This window comes from Bombina bombina, chromosome 5 (genome assembly GCF_027579735.1).
Source record: "Bombina bombina isolate aBomBom1 chromosome 5, aBomBom1.pri, whole genome shotgun sequence".
Lineage (NCBI taxonomy): Eukaryota > Metazoa > Chordata > Amphibia > Anura > Bombinatoridae > Bombina > Bombina bombina.
This window is the reverse complement of record NC_069503.1, coordinates 135506310-135525845: the sequence shown is the minus strand read 5'-3', so window position 1 is coordinate 135525845 and position 19536 is coordinate 135506310. Positions and strand designations below refer to the sequence as shown.

The window sequence follows — 19536 nt, the reverse complement described above, 5'->3', positions numbered from 1 at the left end:
CCATCATTTCCTGCAGTTGTTTTTCAATGGCTTAACCATTTTCCATTTGGAATAGACTATTTCGACTTGGTACTGAAGTAGACAAGGTTAGCCACAGTTATTTCCTTGTTTAGCAGTATCTTATCTCTGCTGGGACTCATTATGGACAGATATGCAGTAGGGTGAGAATTGTGATGACAGTGTTGTGTGCACAGACTTAAATTACAGGAAGGGGGACAAAGTAAATAAAATTATATGGGAAAGTTTTTTCTATACATAATTAATTTAAGCTGTTTAAATTATAATGTTGAAGTGATTCATGTCTCTTTAAAGCAGTGGTCTCAAAGTACCGGCCCTGGGGGCATATCCAGCCCAAACATTATGATTTAAACTGCTTTTTTTTTTTACAAATTATTTTTTTTCTCCCATTTTCCGGACCCCTGTATCATGTGACAGACTAGTATACATATATCCAGTGAGCTTGTGCACATGCTCAGTAGGATCTTGTTCCACAGAACATGTGAATATAAAAAGACTGTGCAAAATTTGATAATGGAAGTAATTTGGAAAGTGTCTTAAAACTGCATGCTCATTCTGAATCATTAAAGTTTATTTTAACTTGAGTGTCCCTTTAAGTTACTGCTTTTGAACAAAAGATGCCAAGAGGAGTAAGACATTTTGATAATAGAAGTAGATTAGACAGTTGTTTAAAATGGCATGGTCTATCTGAATTATGAAAGAAAAAGTTGGGTTTAATGTCCCTTTAAGGTTCTGCAGCACTAGTTGTTAACTAAGTTACTACTAATATGCTTTAAGATTATTCACCTCTTCTTCATAGGTTGTCTCCTCGGATGGGAAGTTGGACACTTGGACTGCTCCCCAGAATGATGAGCCCCGAGCCTCCTCTGCATTATGGATAATGGTCCGAATGACCTTTTGCAGAAATATTACCTTGTGAACTACATCCCAGAGGTGCTGCAAATAAAAGAGGATACAGCCAGGGTGAAATTAATTACAGAAGAAGTTTGAACAGCTATAGGAGCGCTTAGGATCCCTAATAGGAATCTTAGCTGAGTAGAGTCAAAAGTATTTAGACTAAACCAAATATTTATAAATGGTTTTTTAAAAATACGTATTTATTATACAATATTTATTTTACAATGTTAAAAACAGTGTTAAAAACAATATCTTACAATATAGAATCGGTAAGCAAAGGTGTATACACTTTTACCCTGATGTTTAGGTAATAAGAGTATATACTATAGTATTAACCCTAATTGAACATAAATCTCTATATGAACGTATAACTCTCTGTCTGACCATATATCTCTATATGGGCATGTATCTATACCTCACAATATGAATATAGGATCACTTTGCAGATAATTTGAATTTTCTGGTTCACAGTATGTAATTCAGACCTTAAGAGACTTTTCAGCCATAAGGTAAAAAACACATAAGATAAAAAACAACATACGTGAATTTCCAATATATGTGATAACGTGATAATCCTTAAAAAAGTAAACAATAAAAGGTGGTAATCCTTGAAAAAGTTGAAAATGTATAAAAAGTGAATAAAAAAGGAAAAAAAAAATTTTTTGAATAAAAATGTTTTTCAAAAAACAAAAAAACAAAAAACAAAATAAAAGCCGGTGTACACCTTAAAGGCTTTAGTGTGGATATCCTTGCAAATAGTGACAAAATCGTGTAAAAAATATATATATATATAATTGTGAGAAAAGTCTTAGTTCAATCTGATGTTCTTTATGTGACAGTTTATATCCGGTGTGTGTTGATGTCGATATTCTTTTAAATGATGTTTAAATCCTAGTGTTCCTTTAGTCCAAATGTCGATATTCACAGAAATTCACAGATTCTTCTATGTCCTAAATAGAAGAAAATAAACAAACATAGTGCAATATGCCTATCCAAATGTGGCTTAAATGGTATAGAACTCACCGATTGGGGACCTGAGCCTTCAATATCAGTATACGATCTACGCGTTTCGATCCTGCTGGATCTTTCTCAAGACTGATATGGCTCTATATGGTCCTGTCTTAAATAGGCTGTTTGGGCCCAAAACCGCCAAAAATAATGGCACCAAAATTGCTTCTCTTCCGGGATTCTTTTACCCGGAAGTATTGCTTCAATGTGTTCTAGCCCTCCAATGTTGTTTTGCTATAATGGAGGTGTGTATGTACACGCCATCTCCAAACAACCCCCTGTTGCGCCGCACCGGAAGTTACACGTGGGCGAGATTGAAAGCGAAACCTGGAGTGATGCTAAATATATGACGTCACTTCCGGATTTTCGCTCTCGACTCCATATTTGTCATGGGATATTCTCTTATCTCAGATCCCCTTTGTGAGTTCTGATACCTTACATTTCTTTGCCAACTTAGGTACTGATGCATAATTGATTGGGAATATATATCCAATATCAAGATGTAATTAAAAATATATATTATGACATTATATGTTAAAAAATATATATTATGACATTATATGTTAAAAAATAATAATGATTGAATCAGCCAATCAGATTCAAGTTCAATCCAATTGGCTGATCCAATCAGCCAATCAGATTGAGCTCGCATTCTATTGGCTGTTCCGATCAGCCAATAGAATGCGAGCTCAATCTGATTGGCTGATTGGATCAGCCAATCGGATTGAACTTGAATCTGATTGGCTGATTCAATCAGCCAATCAGATTTTTCTAACTTAATTCCGATTGGCTGATAGAATCCTATCAGCCAATCGGAATTTGGCGGACGCCATCTTGGATGACGTCATTTAAAGGTACCTCATTCGTAGTTCAGTAGTCGTCCGGGATGGATGCTCCGTGGCGGCGGAGCGAAGAAAGAAGATTGAAGATGCCGCCGGAAGAATGAAGACTTTGCTGCCGCTTGGAGGAAGACATCGCCGGAGGAAGAATTCTTCTTTGCCGCTTGGAGGAAGACATCGCCGGAGGAAGAATTCTTCTTTGCCGCTTGGAGGAAGACATCGCCCGGATCGGATCAGGAGTTCGGCCCGGTGTGGTGAAGACAAGGTAGGGAGATCTTCAGGGGGGTAGTGTTAGGCTTTTTTAAGGGGGGTTTGGGTGGTTTTAGAATAGGGGTATGTGGGTGGTGGGTTGTAATGGGGGGGGTATTGTATTTGTATGCAAAAGAGCTGAATTCTTTGGGGCATGCCCCACAAAAGGCCCTTTTAAGGGCTGGTAAGGTAAAGAGCTTTGAAATTTGTTTAATTTAGAATAGGGCAGGGATTTTTTTTTTATTTTGGGGGTTTATTATTTTATTAGGGGGCTTAGAATAGGTGTAATTAGCTTAAAAATCTTGTAATTTTTTTTTATTTTTTGTAATTTAGTGTTTGTTTTTTTTTGTAATTTAGTTTAGTTAATTTAATTGTATTTTTAGATAGATGTTTGTAGTTTATTTAATTTATTGATAGTGTAGGTGTATTTGTAACTTAGGTTAGGATTTATTTTACAGGTAATTGGGTAATTATTTTAACTAGGTAGATATTAAATAGTTAATAACTATTTAATAGCTATTATACCTAGTTAAAATAATTAACAATTTACCTGTAAAATAAATATTAACCCTAACATAGCTACAATGTAATTATTAATTATATTGTAGCTATCTTAGGGTTTATTTTATAGGTAAGTATTTAGATTTAAATAGGAATATTTTAGTTTATAAATGAATTAGATTAATTTAATATAAATTTAGTTAGGGGTGTTAGGGTTAGATAGAGTTAATATAGTTAATATAAATACTATAGTAACTATATTAACCCTAATATAATTAGGGTTAATATAGTTAATATATATAATGTAATACCTATATTAACTATAATATACTTAGGGTTATTATAGATAATATAGCTGGCGGCGGGGTAGGTAGATTAAATTAGAGGTTAATCATTTTAATAGAGATGGGGGCGGTGTAAGGGGCTTACATTAGGGGTTAATAATATTAATATAGCTGGCGGCGGTATAGGGGGATTAGATTAGGGGTTAATAATTTTTATATAGGTGGCGGCGGTGTAAGGGGTCAGATTAGGGGATAGATAAGGTAGATGACAGCGGTGTAAGGGGTTCTAATTAGGGGATAGATAAGGTAGATGGCGGCGGTTTTAGGGGCTCACAGTAGGGGGTTAGTTTATGTAGATGGCGGCGGGGTCCGGGAGCGGCGGTTTAGGGGTTAATAACTTTATTAGGGATTTCGGGGGGGGGGGGGATCGCGGTTGACAGGTAGATAGACATTGCGCATGCGTTAGGTGTTAGGTTTATTTTAGAAGATCGCGGTTGACAGGGAGATAGACATTGCGCATGCGTTAGGTTTATTTTAGAAGATCGCGGTTGACAGGGAGATAGACATTGCGCATGCATTAGGTGTTAGGTTTGTTTTAGCAGCCAGTTTAGGGAGTTACGGGGCTCCAATAGTCAGCGTGAGGCTTCTTATGGCTGCTTTTTGTGGCGAGGTGAAAATGGAGTAAGTTTTCTCCATTTTCGCCACGTAAGTCCTTACGCTGCATATTGGATACCAAACTGCACTGGTTTGGTATACCTGACTATAGCCCAAAAAACTACTAGGTTACGCCGTATATGTGATACCAAACCCGCGCAAATATTGGCGTCGCTGGCTTTTGCGGGCGACGATTTTTATCGGATGGACCCCCATGTATGGATGTCAGTGATCACCACATTTATTATGGAAAAGAGAAAGGCCAGCAATGTTATATAAAGATGACAACGGTACTACTGAATATCTACAGAATGGGAATTTGTAATTAGTAGTGTGGAAAAAAGCAATATGAGATGGTCCAAAAAATGTGTTATTTCTTTATACACAACAGGCTAGATTACAAGTGGAGTGCAATCAATAGAGTAAGTTATCTTTTGCGCAACCTCGCACATAGGATAACACACAATCTGATATTAGAAGTGCATTTTTTTAATCCAATATTTATTGAGAAAATATTATTTGTATATACAAAATATACAAATGTTTCCATACATTGTTATAATGTATCTTATATAATACAAAAGCATAATAAAATCTTACAACATAAATATGCTCCAATTAAGTGGATTAAATATTTTAGCCAAAGCATCTTAAAGTGACTATTTTTTTTTAGCATCTTATACTTTTTATGGATATCTCAGGGAATGTTATCAGTGAGCTCATATTGCAAGTGGTTATTTAAATGTTGTACTTAATTGCAATTAAAAATACCACTGTAAAAATCTTGTGCTTTTTAAGACCTGAAGTAAACACTTATTATTAATAGTGCAGCACAGAATTCCATGAAGAATTGCAATAATGATGCCCCTTTAGCTTAGCATGTGAGTGATATCCATAGAATTACATTATGTGAGGGATTTAGTGCACCCAATGTAATCTGATATGTAGACTGCTGCTCAAGCACTAAAAAATAACTTGTAATATGAGTCCTATTGATTATGCTTGAGTGATGTTAATGAACAAAAGTGCTAACATTTTTGTACTCCACTTGTAATATAAACAAAGCTAGACATAACATCACAGCGCAATGTTCGCGGTTTAGAACTTGGTTCATATATAAGGTTGCCACCTCAGCCATGTTTTCCTGGACAGTTATGAGTTATACATACTGCAGTGTGTGCAGGGAGGAACATGTATTTTGCAATCCAGCAACACTGTTCATGTTATGTCCAGAGGGAGAATACATGTTCCTCTCTGCGCACCCTGCAGCATGTATAACTCATAACTGTCCTGGAAAACATAGCTGAGGTGGCAACAGGGATAGGCACAGACAAAAGCTGTGGCGGACATTTTCCAAAGTACAGACCTTAGTGAAGGAAACCAAGGTACATTTGAAATTAAAAACATTATTATATAGTGCTTGGTGTTATTATACTGATGCAGATACCACTGATCCTATAATCAGCCCTTGTCTGGCTATACCCATGTGCCAGTGTCACTACTGTACATTATATAGTGCTTGGTGTTATTATACTGATGCAGATACCACTGATTCTATAACCAGCCCTCTTCTGGCTATACGCATGTGCCAGTGTCACTACTGTATCATTATATAGCGCTGGGTGTTATTATACTGATGCAGATACCACTGATGCTATAACCAGCCCTCCTCTGGCTATACGCATGTGCCAGTGTCACTACTGTGTCTTTGTATAGTGCTGGGTGTTATTATACTGATGCAGATACCACTGATCCTATAATCAGCCCTCCTCTGGCTATACCCATGTGCCAGTGTCACTACTGTGTCATTATATAGCGCTGGGGGTTATTATACTGATGCAGATACCACTGATGCTATAACCAGCCCTCCTCTGGCTATACGCATGTGCCAGTGTCACTACTGTGTCATTATATAGCGCTGGGGGTTATTATACTGATGCAGATACCACTGATGCTATAACCAGCCCTCCTCTGGCTATACGCATGTGCCAGTGTCACTACTGTGTCATTATATAGCGCTGGGGGTTATTATACTGATGCAGATACCACTGATGCTATAAACAGCCCTCCTCTGGCTATACGCATGTGCCAGTGTCACTACTGTGTCATTATATAGCGCTGGGTGTTATTATACTGATGCAGATACCACTGATCCTATAACCAGCTCTCCTCTGTCTATACCCATGTGCCAGTGTCACTACTGTGTCATTATATAGCGCTGGGTGTTATTATACTGATGCAGATACCACTGATCCTATAACCAGCCCTCCTCTGGCTATACCCATGTGCCAGTGTCACTACTGTGTCATTATATAGCGCTGGTCGTTATTATACTGATGCAGATACCACTGACCCTATAACCAGCCCTTGTCTGTCTATACCCATGTGCCAGTGTCACTACTGTGTCATTATATAGTGCTGGGTGTTATTATACTGATGCAGATACCACTGACCCTATAACCAGCCCTTGTCTTGCTATACCCATGTGCCAGTATCACTACTGTGTCATTATAGAGTGCTTGGTGTTATTATACTGATGCAGATACCACTGATTCTATAACCAGCCCTTGTCTGTCTATACGCATGTGCCAGTTTCACTACTGTGTCTTTGTATAGAGCTGGGTGTTATTATACAGATGCAGATACACATCCAGTATTTCACTCAGACTTTATTCCATAACGTATCACCCAATATCACTAGCAGTCTTTTGACAAGCCACTATCTTTATTCACACTACATATTTTATTTTTTTTAATCAGAAAGAAAATATATACTAAGGTTGTGGCGGACACTGCAAGGGCTAGTCACGGACACCAGTGTCCGTGTACGGACACCTTGCCTATCCCTGGGTGGCAACCCTATTCATATATGATGTATAGAGTCTGCACAATATATAGCCTACTCCTCCGTGCAAATAACTAAAGCTGTACTGACTGCAGAACACACTGTTACCCCACAAATACCTCCCTCAGCTTTTATTAACCAATACAAAGTGCCAGCGTTTTTGTCAGGCCTGTGGAGGAGGCAAATTAAAACCAAACTTGGTATTAACCCAAGAGAAACAGGATTACTTTAGAGACCATCCTGGAGTAATTTGATGATCATCAAACTACTTTAGAAATCCTTTGCCAATTATCAGACATCATCAGGCTCTAAAGTCATCAGCTAAGGTAAAACATTCTGGGTGATGACTTCAGAATGATTAGCAGATTACCTTAGTGATTACTTCACATGAACAGCCAGTGAATGACTCTAGACTCATCTCATCTAAATATTTCGACATGTGGGCAAACTTCAGGATGGCTTCTGATGACTAATCTGGAGTCATTGATTACTTAAGAATGACTCCTGTAATATCATCCTTATTTCCAATGTAAATTTATTAAATGACACTTTATATATTGTTTCCACTGAGTACTGATGATTTTTAGATACCAGTTGAGTTTTTATAAAAAAATGTGTTTTATATTGTTCTTTATCATTTTAGTTATTTGTATATGGAGTATTATTCTCTTGATGATTAGCACATCACCTACTTGTATATTCTACAAGTATAAACTACTGCTTCCTTGGTAATCTGTGTAACAGATGTATGTTTATCTGTTTGTGCTTTCAACATATTGTTTATTGTATATTGATAACTTGTTTTATACCAAAGTCTTTTAATAAAGAGGAATTGAGGGTGGAGTCCCTGTGTTTTCTACAACACAATACATAAGGGGCCAATGGATAAATAAACATGATAACAGCAATATAATATGCCATCTGGCACAGATTGGGTTGGGTGACTGCTTCTATAAGAGATTACAGTCTAAGCAAAATAGTTGGTGCCCATGGGCAAAATTCACTAAGGGGTCTCTCTGACTTCATCATCCTTACCAACATCTCTATTTCACCAGCTCAATATTATTCTGTAAGGTAGATACAATAAAGTCCCCCCCCTCTCTAATAGAGCCCTAACTGCCCCACATATTGTGGGATTGTCACAGTGTGAGAGTTCTGCCCCACTGTCTCTTCTGGAGCATTCCCTTTCCTATAAATATCCTGGTTTTCTAAGTAAAATGAGGGATCACACGCACAATGCCACACAACCAACCCTACTCTACTTATGGTCATCCAAACTAATTTCTTGTACCTGTCCCCTGAATCCCATCCCCTCAAAACTACTGCCCTTCCTCTCTTCTACTCTTACTCCAATCCTCATGCATATCTTCAATTTCTCCCTCAGATGGTATATTTCCCTCATCTCTTAAACAAGGACTAATCACACCTATCCTCAAAAAATCTTCTTTCAATCCAATATCCTCATCCAACTACCGCCCTATTTCCCTACTCCCCCTTGCCTCAAAACTTCTGCAATGGCTTGTATATACACGTTATCCCATTTCCTCACATTAAATTCCCTCCTTGATCCATTGCAATCTGGATTTTGCCACCAACACTCCACAGAGATTGCAATCATTAAGGTTACTAATGACCTAATTACAGCAAATTCAAAAGGCCACTTCCCTCTGCTAATCCTTTTCCATATCTGCCTGTAGCCTTTGACACCATTGACCACCCTCTCTTGCTCCAATCCTTCCAATCCTTTGGCATTTGCGACACAGCCCTTGTGTGGTTCTCCTCCTACCTCCTTTAGTGTCGCCTTCTCTGGCATGTCCTCGGCCGCTTTATCACTTTCTGTCGGGTTTCCACAAGCCTCTGTCCGTGGTACCCTTCTCTTCTCAATTTATACATACTCCTTAGGTCATCCTTAGGCTCCTTAATAAAGTCACACAGGCTTCAATATCATTTGTATGCTGATACCCAAATCTACCTCTCTGCACCAGACCTATCACCTCCTTTGCCAACATGTGTCACTTACTGTCTCATAACCTTAAGCTTATTATCTCTCCCCCTTCTTCCAAAATCTCTACTTTTTAGTTGATAATAACATCATTAAAGTCCCATAAAACATGTTGAGATCTGTGCATATCCTAAAAGGGTTAATTAAGTAAAAATAGTTTGCATAAAAAAAATGTTTAAAAATTGCTGGCAAGTATCTTAAATTAATTTTAAAATAAGCAAAATTAGTTACATAGCCATGCTGCCTGGATTAGTCTGATTCACACCCTTATCAGTGTTTAGCATCAGAAACACAGGCATTGTATTTCACATCAGCTTACTGACTTCTAAGCATGCTCCAGCAGATGACTGTACAGGGCTGAATTCTACTAAAAGCAAATGTAGATATAGATACAGACATAGAACAACATTTGTGGGGGGAGTTAGAGCTGTACAATTCAGAAACTAAAAAGAAATGGTTAATGGCGAGGCACTGCAGTATAAATTTGCAGGTAAAGTAAAAAGTACATATTATATTTTGTCTCTATCCCAACTTGGTTTATGTCCCTTTAACCCAACCTCACATGCCCAATGTTTTCGGGTCACACTTGACTCAGATCTTTCTTTCACTCCCCACAACCAGTCTTTGGACAATTCCTGTTATGTATACCTTAAAAACATGTAAAAAAAATGTACCACTTCTTCACACATGAAACAACTAGGATTTTAGTCCACTCTCTTATTATTTCCAGCTTTGACTATTGCAACTCCATCATCTGGTGCACCTCTCTGCCCATCCCTTCACTGACTTCCTCTAACCTCCAGAATAAAACACAAAATCCTGTCTCACATTCAAGGCCCTCTATGGCACTGCTCCTACCTATATCTCAGAACTCCTCTCCAGATACTCTCTGTGACAGATCCCAGCTACCCCGACTGGGTAGCTCCGCCAATGGATCCTCCCGATGCCTGGAACCTGCCGCTATGTAGCAGAGAAAGTGATTATAGCAGGAGCCCACCCATATAACTAGACAGACTAGCATTCAGGTGAAACAAGAACTGATTTTATTGGAAAACACATACTCCTTTTATACACAAACACAGGGTCTTATCTTGCTCCCAAATCTCCCGCCATTCCCGCTCCTCCAGACAGGCTGGCACCTGCCATAGCAGCCACAGTCCCACAGAAACCCAGGAAACAGAGGTGGTGGTTTCGGGGTGATCCCGGGAGAGCGGCGGCACTTCCAGGGTATTATTTGAAAGCTCTCGGTCCCCAGATGCCACAGACCAAATAGTGATCCGTTACTGGGGACCAGAGTTAAAGCACGGTAAAGATAGGGGGGTAGGGGTGTCTAAAACCGCTGGTTCCCAAAGGAGCTCCCCTCCGACAATCACCCCACCTCTTGTCCTCCCTAGGGACTACCAATCCCCAAAAGAGTAGAGCTGTAAGGCAAAGGGCCGCTGGAGAGACCAGGGGTAAAGTTAAAGGGTGTCCAGTGGGAAGCAGCCAACTGGGAGTTCCAGGATCCCGGCTAGCCTGAGAGGGGTTAGACGGGTATCTGTTGCAGTGCGGCCGGCCGGCAGTTCCAGGAGCCCGGCCAACCTAGAAGGGTTTTCCCGGTCAGAGATAAAACACAAAATCTTGTCTCACATTCAAGGCCCTCTATGGCACTGATAGGTGTGACAAAGTTCACATTAAAAAAAGCAGGTCTGGGGATCACGGTTGCTCTAAGGAGCCCAAATCCGCTGAGAAATGAGAGGGGGTGAGGTAGTAGGGGGTAGGGGTTTAACCCTTGCAGCCAGGTATCCGTGACAACTCCCCCCTTCCAGTTCGGCATTTCCATCGGTTTTTCCCGGCCTATACTGAATGTCAATGTCAATGGCTGCAGGGCTAAACTCCACTGCAACAATCTTCCATTGTCTCCGGAAACTCTGTTAAGCCATATGAGGGGGTTGTGGTCGGTGAGGATGGTGAAGGGTCTCCTATAGAGGTAGGGCTTTAGCTTCTCAGGGCCCATACCAGGGCCAGACATTCCTCCACCGCTGCGTAGCCTACCTCTCTGGGTAACAGCTTTCTACTAATGTAGGCTACGGGGTGGTCCTGCCCCTCTTCATCTGCCTGGCTTAACACAGCTCCCAACCCGAACATGGAGGCATCTGTGTGGACAGAAAAACGTTTGGTGGGGATAGGAGCTGCCAGTACTGGAGCAGAGACTAAGGCAGACTTAAGGCTCTGGAAGGCAGCTTCGCACTTGGGGGACCACAGGACCTGTCGGGGCAGTCGTTTAAGGGTCAGGTCTGTCAGGGGGACAAATCTTTGGTAGTAACCGGCTGTTCCCAGGAATGCTAGCACTTGGATTTTGGTTCGGGGAGTGGGCCAGTTGGCCACTGCCTCAACTTTACCTGGCTCTGGCCACTGCTTTCCGTAGCCCACTTGGTGGCCTAGGTACTGGACCTCTGAGCGACCAATGGTACATTTATCGGGCTTCAGAGTCAGCCCGGCTGCTCTGAGGCAATCTAAAATGACACCTAAGTGGACCAAATGGCTCTTCCAGGTGTCGCTATAGATGGCGATGTCGTGCAGGTATGCACAGGCATAGTCCTGGAGGCCATCCAGTAGACGATCCACCATCCTTTGGAAGGTGGCTGGAGCGTTCTTCATCCCAAACAGCATTACTTTGAACTGGTAGAGGCTGAAGGGGGTGATGAAGGCAGACTTAGGGTCTAAAGGGATCTGCCAGTATCCCTTGCAGAGGTCAAAGGTGGTTAGGAAGTTGCCACAGGCAATTCTATCTAATAGGTCATCGACTCAGGGCATAGGGTAGGCATCAGTGGTGGTTCTGTCATTGAGCTCACAGTAGTCGATGCAGAACCGGGTAGCCCCTCCTTTTTGGGTACTAACACCACCGGGGAGGCCCAGGGGCTGCTGGACAGTTTAACAACACCAAGGTCCAGCATTCCCCAGAGTTCATGGTGCATGCTGTCCCTGACTGCCATTGGAACCCTGTAGGATGCCTGTCCCTGAGGAGCCTGTCCCAGGGTCTCCACTCGGTGTATGGCCGTTGTGGTGTACCCAGGGACAGTAGAGAACATATCTTGTCTCTCTTCCAGGAGGTGTCGGATTCTCTGTGCAGTCCCTAGCCTCTCGTCTAGGGGTATGTCGGCCACGCCTTGGGGGGTCTCACCTGATCCGGGGAGCTCTGGCATTGGAAGACTAGATAGTGGCTACATCCTTGGCCCTTTCTACATAGGCCTTCAACATGTTCATATGAAAGGTCCGGTGGATCCAGTCATCTGAGCATTTGGTGACCAGGTAGGTGGTGTCATTCAGTTGTTCCACTACCCTGTAGGGTCCTTACCAGGAGGCCTGTAGCTTGTCTGTTTTGACAGGCTTCAGGGCAAGGACCTTATGTCCTACTGTCATGGTTCGGGAACGAGCATTTGGGTCGTACCACATCTTTTGGTTACGTTGGGCGACCTGAAGGTTCTCTCGCACCTGTTCGGTGAGATCTTTCAGTCGGTCCCTGAGCTGAAGAACGTACCCCCCAACTGAGTGTTTTTCCCCCCCTGTAGTCCCTTCCCAATGGGCTCTTAATAAATCAAGGGGTCCCCTTATCTTCCAGCCATATACTAATTAAAGGGGGAGAAGCCTGTGGATTCCTGGGGCACCTCTCTATATGCAAAGAGGAGGTGTGGCAGGAATCGTTCCCAGTCCTTTTGAGTGGCCCAGAACGTCCTAAGCAGCTGCTTAAGTGTCCCGTTGAACCTATTCATCTGGGGATGGTAGGGGGCACTATGCAGAGGTTTGATCCCGCACAATTTACACTATTGCTGGGTGAATTCTGCAGTGAACAGCGTTCCCTGATCAGAAATCACCTCCCGGGGGAAGCCTACCCATGTGAATATCCAGAGCATTGCATCTGCTATAGTCTCCGCCTGGATATTGGCTAAGGGGATTGCCTCCCTGTATCTAGTGGCATAGTCTACTACTGTAAGGATGTACCTTTTTCCAGAGTGGCTGGGTCGAGCTAACGGACCCACTATATCGACTGCAATCCTGCTAAAGGTTTCATCAATAATGGGAAGGGGGTGCAGGGGGGCCTTAGTATGGTCTCCGGTCTTACCTACTTTCTGGCACACTTTGCAAGACTTACAGTAGTCCCTAATGTCTGCTGTAATTCCTGGCCAGAAATAGGTTTGGGTCAGGTGGTGGTGAGTTCTGGACTGGCCTAAATGTCCAGCTAAAGGAATATCATGTCTTATCCCCAGTAAGTCGGACTGAAACCTCTTTGGTACAACCAACTGACGTTTGGGCACTGGTTCTTTTCTCCTCTCAGAGATCCGGTACAGGAGCCCTCTTTCCCACTGGAACCATTCCTACCCGGGGCCCTGGGGGTCAGTTTCTACTTGGTCCTGTTAAGGGGTTATGGTCGGGTCGTTCAGGGTCTCCTGGGCAAAGTTGGAGGGGGATGCCCAGGGGGTTTGGTCGGGAGATAGGGTTGGGGGGGAAAGTCGGGACAAGGGGAAGTCAGGTAGGAATGTCTCACCTGGGTCCCCGGAGCTGGTGCAGTAGCTTGGCGTCTGGCTAGCTGATGAGTGGTTACTGGGTAGGCATCCGGGGAGTTATTCCCCACAAAGACTGAGGCCAGGTGTCAGAGGTCATTTCCCAACAAGACCTCGGCTGGTAGCTGTTGCATGACGCCCACCTCTACATCATGGGAGCTGGCTCCCCAGTTCAGATGTACCCAAGCTGTGGGGGTATGTAACACGGCTCCTCCAGCCACCTGAATGGCAAGGGTCCTCCTGGGTTCGACTGGATGTGGAGGCTAAGTGGGGTTGGATCAGGAAGACAGTGGCGCCAGTGGCCCTTAATCCCTGGGCCGCCTGCCCATTGACTCAGATGTCCTGGTGATGGTGCCAGCGGTTATCTTGGGTCACCAAGCTGATTTCATGCAGAACGCCAACTTTTTCATCTGGCCATTCTGCATAGCTATCAGGACCCGCCACATAGGCGCAGTGGGCAGTGGCCTGGTAGGTCCTGGGTGGAGTGGTCCCCCACTGAGCCGAGGAGGAGTTCCTCGGCTGCTGGGCTGTTTTTTTTAGCTTTGTTGGACAGAACCATTGGAAGTGGCCGAGTTGTCCACACTTGTAGAACCCCCCTGTATTGCTGGCCCCGGCCGGGGAAACAGGAGCCGGCCAGGCTTGGGGCTGTTGGGGGTCGAGCAGGAGTGGTAGCAGAGCAGGGTACGGGTGGGCGTTCTGGGGCCGCCTGGCACTGGGCATCCACATACTGATCTGCCAGGGAGGCTGCTTAGTCAGCTGTCGTAGGTCTTTTGTCCTTGACCCAGTCCTGTACCTCTGCCAGAGTGCGGTTATAAAACTGCTCCAAAAGAACTAGCTGTACCACTTCACCAAGAGTGGTTATGTTGCAACCTGTGAACCATGCGTCCAAAGACCAGGCTAACCGGTGGGTCCACTCTGTATAGGGCTGTCCCTCTTGTCTTTTCAGTTCTCTGAACTTCAGTCGGTGTGCCTCCGACATGAGTCCATACCGGGCAAGGATGCGCTCTCTCACCTGATCATAGTTGGCTTGGTCTTCCGTGGGTACAGTGTGGAAAGCCTCCAAAGCCCTGCCGGACAATTTCGGGAGCAGGATAGTGACTCGGTCGGCATTGGCGACCCCATGCAACCGACACTGGGTCTCAAACAGCTGAAGATAGCAGTTGATCTCCTCCATTCCATCATCCTGGAAAGCCCAGAAGGCAGCATGGGGTAGCTTCTTGGGTCTGGTAGGAGAAGCTAGGGGGTCCGGCACAATTCCCCCCATAGACTTCTGCAGCTCCATCAAGTGTACCTTAGTGGTCGCACTAGATCTGCCTCTGGAGATCCGACATGGTGTTCTCTGGGGTTGAGGCGGTACTGGGTCGTCTACTGCTTTGGTTGTCATGCGACCCACCCGCCAGCTCGTTAGCCTGATCACCCATCACCTCAGCTACGAGTGCAGTTTTTGTCTTGTTACCAGCTACTCCTCCTCAGGCTTGCAATAAACTCTGCAGTTCATCCTTCCAGAGCCTGTGATATTTTTCCATCCAGCAAGGACTTCAGGTGGTGGTTTGGATGTTCCAGGTAATCAAAAGCATCCCACCGCTGCCACCACTGTGACGGATCCCGGCTACCCTGACTGGGTAGCTCCGCCAATAGATCCTTCAGATGCCTGGAACCTGCCATGTAGTGGAGAAAGTGTTTATAGCAGGAGTCCACCCAAATAACTAGACAGACTAGCATTCAGGTGAAACAAGAACTGATTTTATTGGAAAACACACACTACTTTTATACACAAACACAGGGTTTAATCTTGCTCCCAAATCTCCCACCATTCCCGCCCCTCCAGACAGGTTGGCGCCTGCCATAGCAGCCACAGTCCCACAGAGGACATAAAGGACACAGGGGTGGTGGCACTTCCAGGGTGTTATTTGAAAGCTCCTCGGTCCCCAGATGTCACAGTCCAAAAAGTGGCATGATTCGTTACTCCTTACCTGAGTTACAGCCCGGTAAAGATAGGGGGGTAGGGGTGTCCAAAACCTCCTGTTCCCAAAGGAGCTCCCCTCCGGCAATCACCCCACCTCTTATCCTCCCTAGGGACTAACAATCCCCAAAAGAGAGGTGCTCTGAGGCAAAGGGCGGCTGGAGCGACCAGGGGTAAAAGTTAGCGGGTGTCCAGTGTGAAGCGGCCAACCGTGAGTTCTGGGAACACGGCTAGCCTGAGAGGGGATAGGCAGGTATCCATTGCGGTGCGGTCAGCAGTTCCAGGAGCCCAGCCAGCCTAGAAGGGTTTTCCCAGTCAGAGATCAGCTTTTTTCTGACAAAGTTCATATTACAAAACAACAGGTTTGGGAGATCGCAGTTGCTCTCAGGAGCCCAAATCCACTGAGAAATGAGAGGGGGTGAGGTAGTAGGGGGTAGGGGTTTAACCCTTGCAGCACGGTATCCGTGACACTCTCCCTCCCGTTCTCTTTGCTCTGCTGGCGACCTCCTTCTCGCCTCCTCTCTTGGTACATCCTTACATTTCCGTCTACAGGACTTCTCCAGATTGGTCCCTATCTTGTGGAACTCTCTGCCTTGCTCCACAAGAGTCTCCTCTAGTTTTCATAGTTCCAAGCATGCCTTAAAGACTCTACTGTTCAGGGATGTATTCAATATACACTAACATTTTCTTACTTTAGTTCCACTCCTGCTTTTTTTCATTCCCTGAACCCCCTTAGCAGGTAAGCCTACAAGCCCAGCTGTTTTGTAGATCACTTTCACGAGAGCTGATTTACAACAGTGGTTCTCTTGGCAGGGCCCTCTACTATTTGTCTTCTATAAATGTTATCTACATATAATACCTATGTGTACAGCACTGCAGAATCTGTTGGCACACTACAAATAACTCATAATAATAATTGTAGTATTGCTTGCATATAACATATGAATTTAACAACTGTAAAGTCAGCAGTGCACTACTGGGAGCTAGCTGAATACATCTGCTGAGCCAATGAAAAGAGTCCTATGTGTAAAACCACCAATCCCCAGCTAGCTCCCATTAGTGCATTACTGCTCTTGAGTCTACTTATGTATGCTTTGCAAAAAAAATAAACTAACAAAGTGCATTTGAAAATTTGTTAACATGACATGATCTATCTGAACCAGGAAAGTAAAAATTTGACCTTTATGTCCCTTTAAGGCATTGTAGTGTGCTAAAATAAATGAATAGCTGTTTATTGATATTGATATTTTATTTATAAATGTATCTAAAATGATCAGACAAAATATATTAGTATACAAGTACAAATGTATCCGATAGTGACTATACACATCTGATCTAGTCACATTTATCTTCCCCTCCCTATTAAACCTTTTCTTAAAGGGACAAGCAAGTCAAAACTAAACTGTAATGATTTAGATAAAATGTACAGTTAAATAAAAAATGTCCAATGGTCAAATGTATTGTATCTCTTGGTATCCTTTGATGAAGTGCATACATAGTAGGAGCATGAACTATATGGGAGCAATGGTTTGCAAAAATGTAATACATATAGGGCTAGATTACAAGTGGCGTGCTATCGTAGCACGGGACAGAATAAGCAATATTGTGACCGCGCTAACTGGCACGCATTATTAGTGGAAAGTTAATGGTTGTGCTCGAGCGAAAGCAAAATTTGCCCTCAACAGATTAGCACACTTGAAGCCCTAGTGTAAGGGCTAAAAAAAAAAGTTGCACCAAACACAACATAAATACTATATGAATATATACAGGTATGTATGTAAACAGTTAAGTAGAGAAATTAGCAAACACTACACAATGCAGACTGCAAGGTGTGGCTCCCTTATTAACCGTTTCACTGCTGGGCCCCACACAAAACTGGCCTTAGAGGGAACACTTGACAACAGTTTTGAAAAGTGTTGTGCCACCTCAAACCTCCTGCATCCCTGGTCAGCATCAACCACTGTGTGTTTGGCACAAGGGAATTTAATGCCTCATTTCACCCATTATGCCCACTTTACAACAATAATATAATATATTTTGTTGCTTTGCAGCCTGAAATAAAGACAGACACAGTTTTTGTTTATGCGGTTGTAATTATAACATCCAAGTGAAAGATATAACACCAACATGTCAGGCAAAAATAAAGACAATTCAAAAACAGAATCACTGAGTTGCAAAAAGGATCACACCCTCCTAAAATTACTTGTAAACTCAATCAGGTGTAGCTAATCACCTTCTCAGTCTTTTGGCCTTCAACTGTGATCAGCTGTGGGCATATTGATTAGCTCAGCATGAAAAGAGCTTTCCTGTAGCATCTCAGTCCCTGGTAGTGCAACTGAAGCAAATAATCAACTATGGGTGGCAAGGCACTGTCAAAAGATGTCTGGGATATTGTTGTGGACAGGCACAAGTCAGGAGATGGATACAAAAGAATATCAAAGGTTTTATCAATGCCTAGAAGCACAGTGAAGTCTATTATTAAGTGGAAGGTATTTGGTACAACATAGACCCTCTCTGGATCAGGACATCGCTCCAAACTGGATGAAAGAGCTAGGAGGAAACTAGTCAAAGAGGCTACCAAGAGGCCCACAGCAACTCTGAAGCAGTTGCAGAAATTTATATGACAAAGAGTTGTCATTGTGTGCATGTGACAACAATATCAAGAATTCTCCACAAATGTGGCTTGTATGGGAGGGTTGCAAGAAAAAAGCCACTCCTCAAGAAAGGCCACATGCAGTCACGACTGAGCTTTGCCATAACACACCTAGGGGATTCTGAGGCCACATGGAAAAAGGTGTTATGGTCATATGAGACTAAAATTGAATTATTTGGCCTCAACACCAAACGATATGTCTGGAGGAAATCCAATATTGCTCACCATCCAAATAACACCATACCTTCAGTAAAGCATGGAGGTGGTAATATCCTGATATGGGGTGTTTCTCTGCAGCAGGCACTGGAGCACTTGTCAGGATAGAAGGAATAATGGATGGGGCAAAATACCATTAAATTCTTAAGGAAAATCTGCTGCCCTCTTCCAGGAAGTTGTCAATGGGAAGAAGGTTTACCTTCCAACATTACAATGACCCAAAGCACACAGCAAAAATGACCACACAATGGTTGAAGGAGAAAAGGGTGAATGTCCTTGCATGGCCTAGTTAGAGCCCAGACTTAATTGAATAAACAAACAGTCAGGCTGCACAGCAGGTCACTCAAAGACATCCACATTTAATGGGATAAAAGATACATATATTACCTAGACAGACACGGTAGGAGACAAGGCAGCCTGATGCGTTTTGCACCCTTTAGTAGTGCTTAATCCCATTAAATGTAGATGTCTTTGAGTGACCCGTTGCGCAGTCTGTTTGTTTACGCTACATTGGCGGTTTGGTTCCCGCCTCCTAGGCTAGCATCTTGTCTGATTTGACGTGACCTCTTTTCTCTGCTGCTGTTTTTTGAATGACGTCAGTGTCCTGCGACCTACCACTCTAGCGGAGCGCCGGCAGTTGCGGTCTCTGATTTACCTTGGATTAAACCTCATTGAATATCTGAAGACTGCAGTCCACAAACAGTCACCATCAAATGTAACGGAACTGGATCAGTTCTGCAAAGAAGAGTGGGCAAATATTGCACAGTCTAGATGAGCAAAGTTAGTAGAGACATATCCCAACAGACTAAAGGCTGTAATTAAAGCAAAAGGTGGTTCAACAAAATACTGACACAAGGGGGTGATCC

At 43.2% G+C, this 19536-nt stretch overlaps 1 protein-coding gene across 1 annotated transcript in view; it reads right to left on the bottom strand.

Moving 5' to 3' along the window:
- The window catches only part of CNBD2 (cyclic nucleotide binding domain containing 2), a 162920-nt gene extending 150188 nt beyond the window's left edge, over positions 1-12732 (bottom strand). Inside the window, exons 1-3 of the mRNA XM_053715651.1 lie at positions 12635-12732; positions 11296-11836; positions 805-954 (exon numbers count right to left, since the gene is read on the bottom strand). Of these exons, the coding sequence (XP_053571626.1) occupies positions 805-954; positions 11296-11836; positions 12635-12732 (789 nt within the window). The remainder of the gene's footprint in view (positions 1-804; positions 955-11295; positions 11837-12634) is intronic.
- Between the last annotated feature and the right edge of the window lie 6804 nt (positions 12733-19536).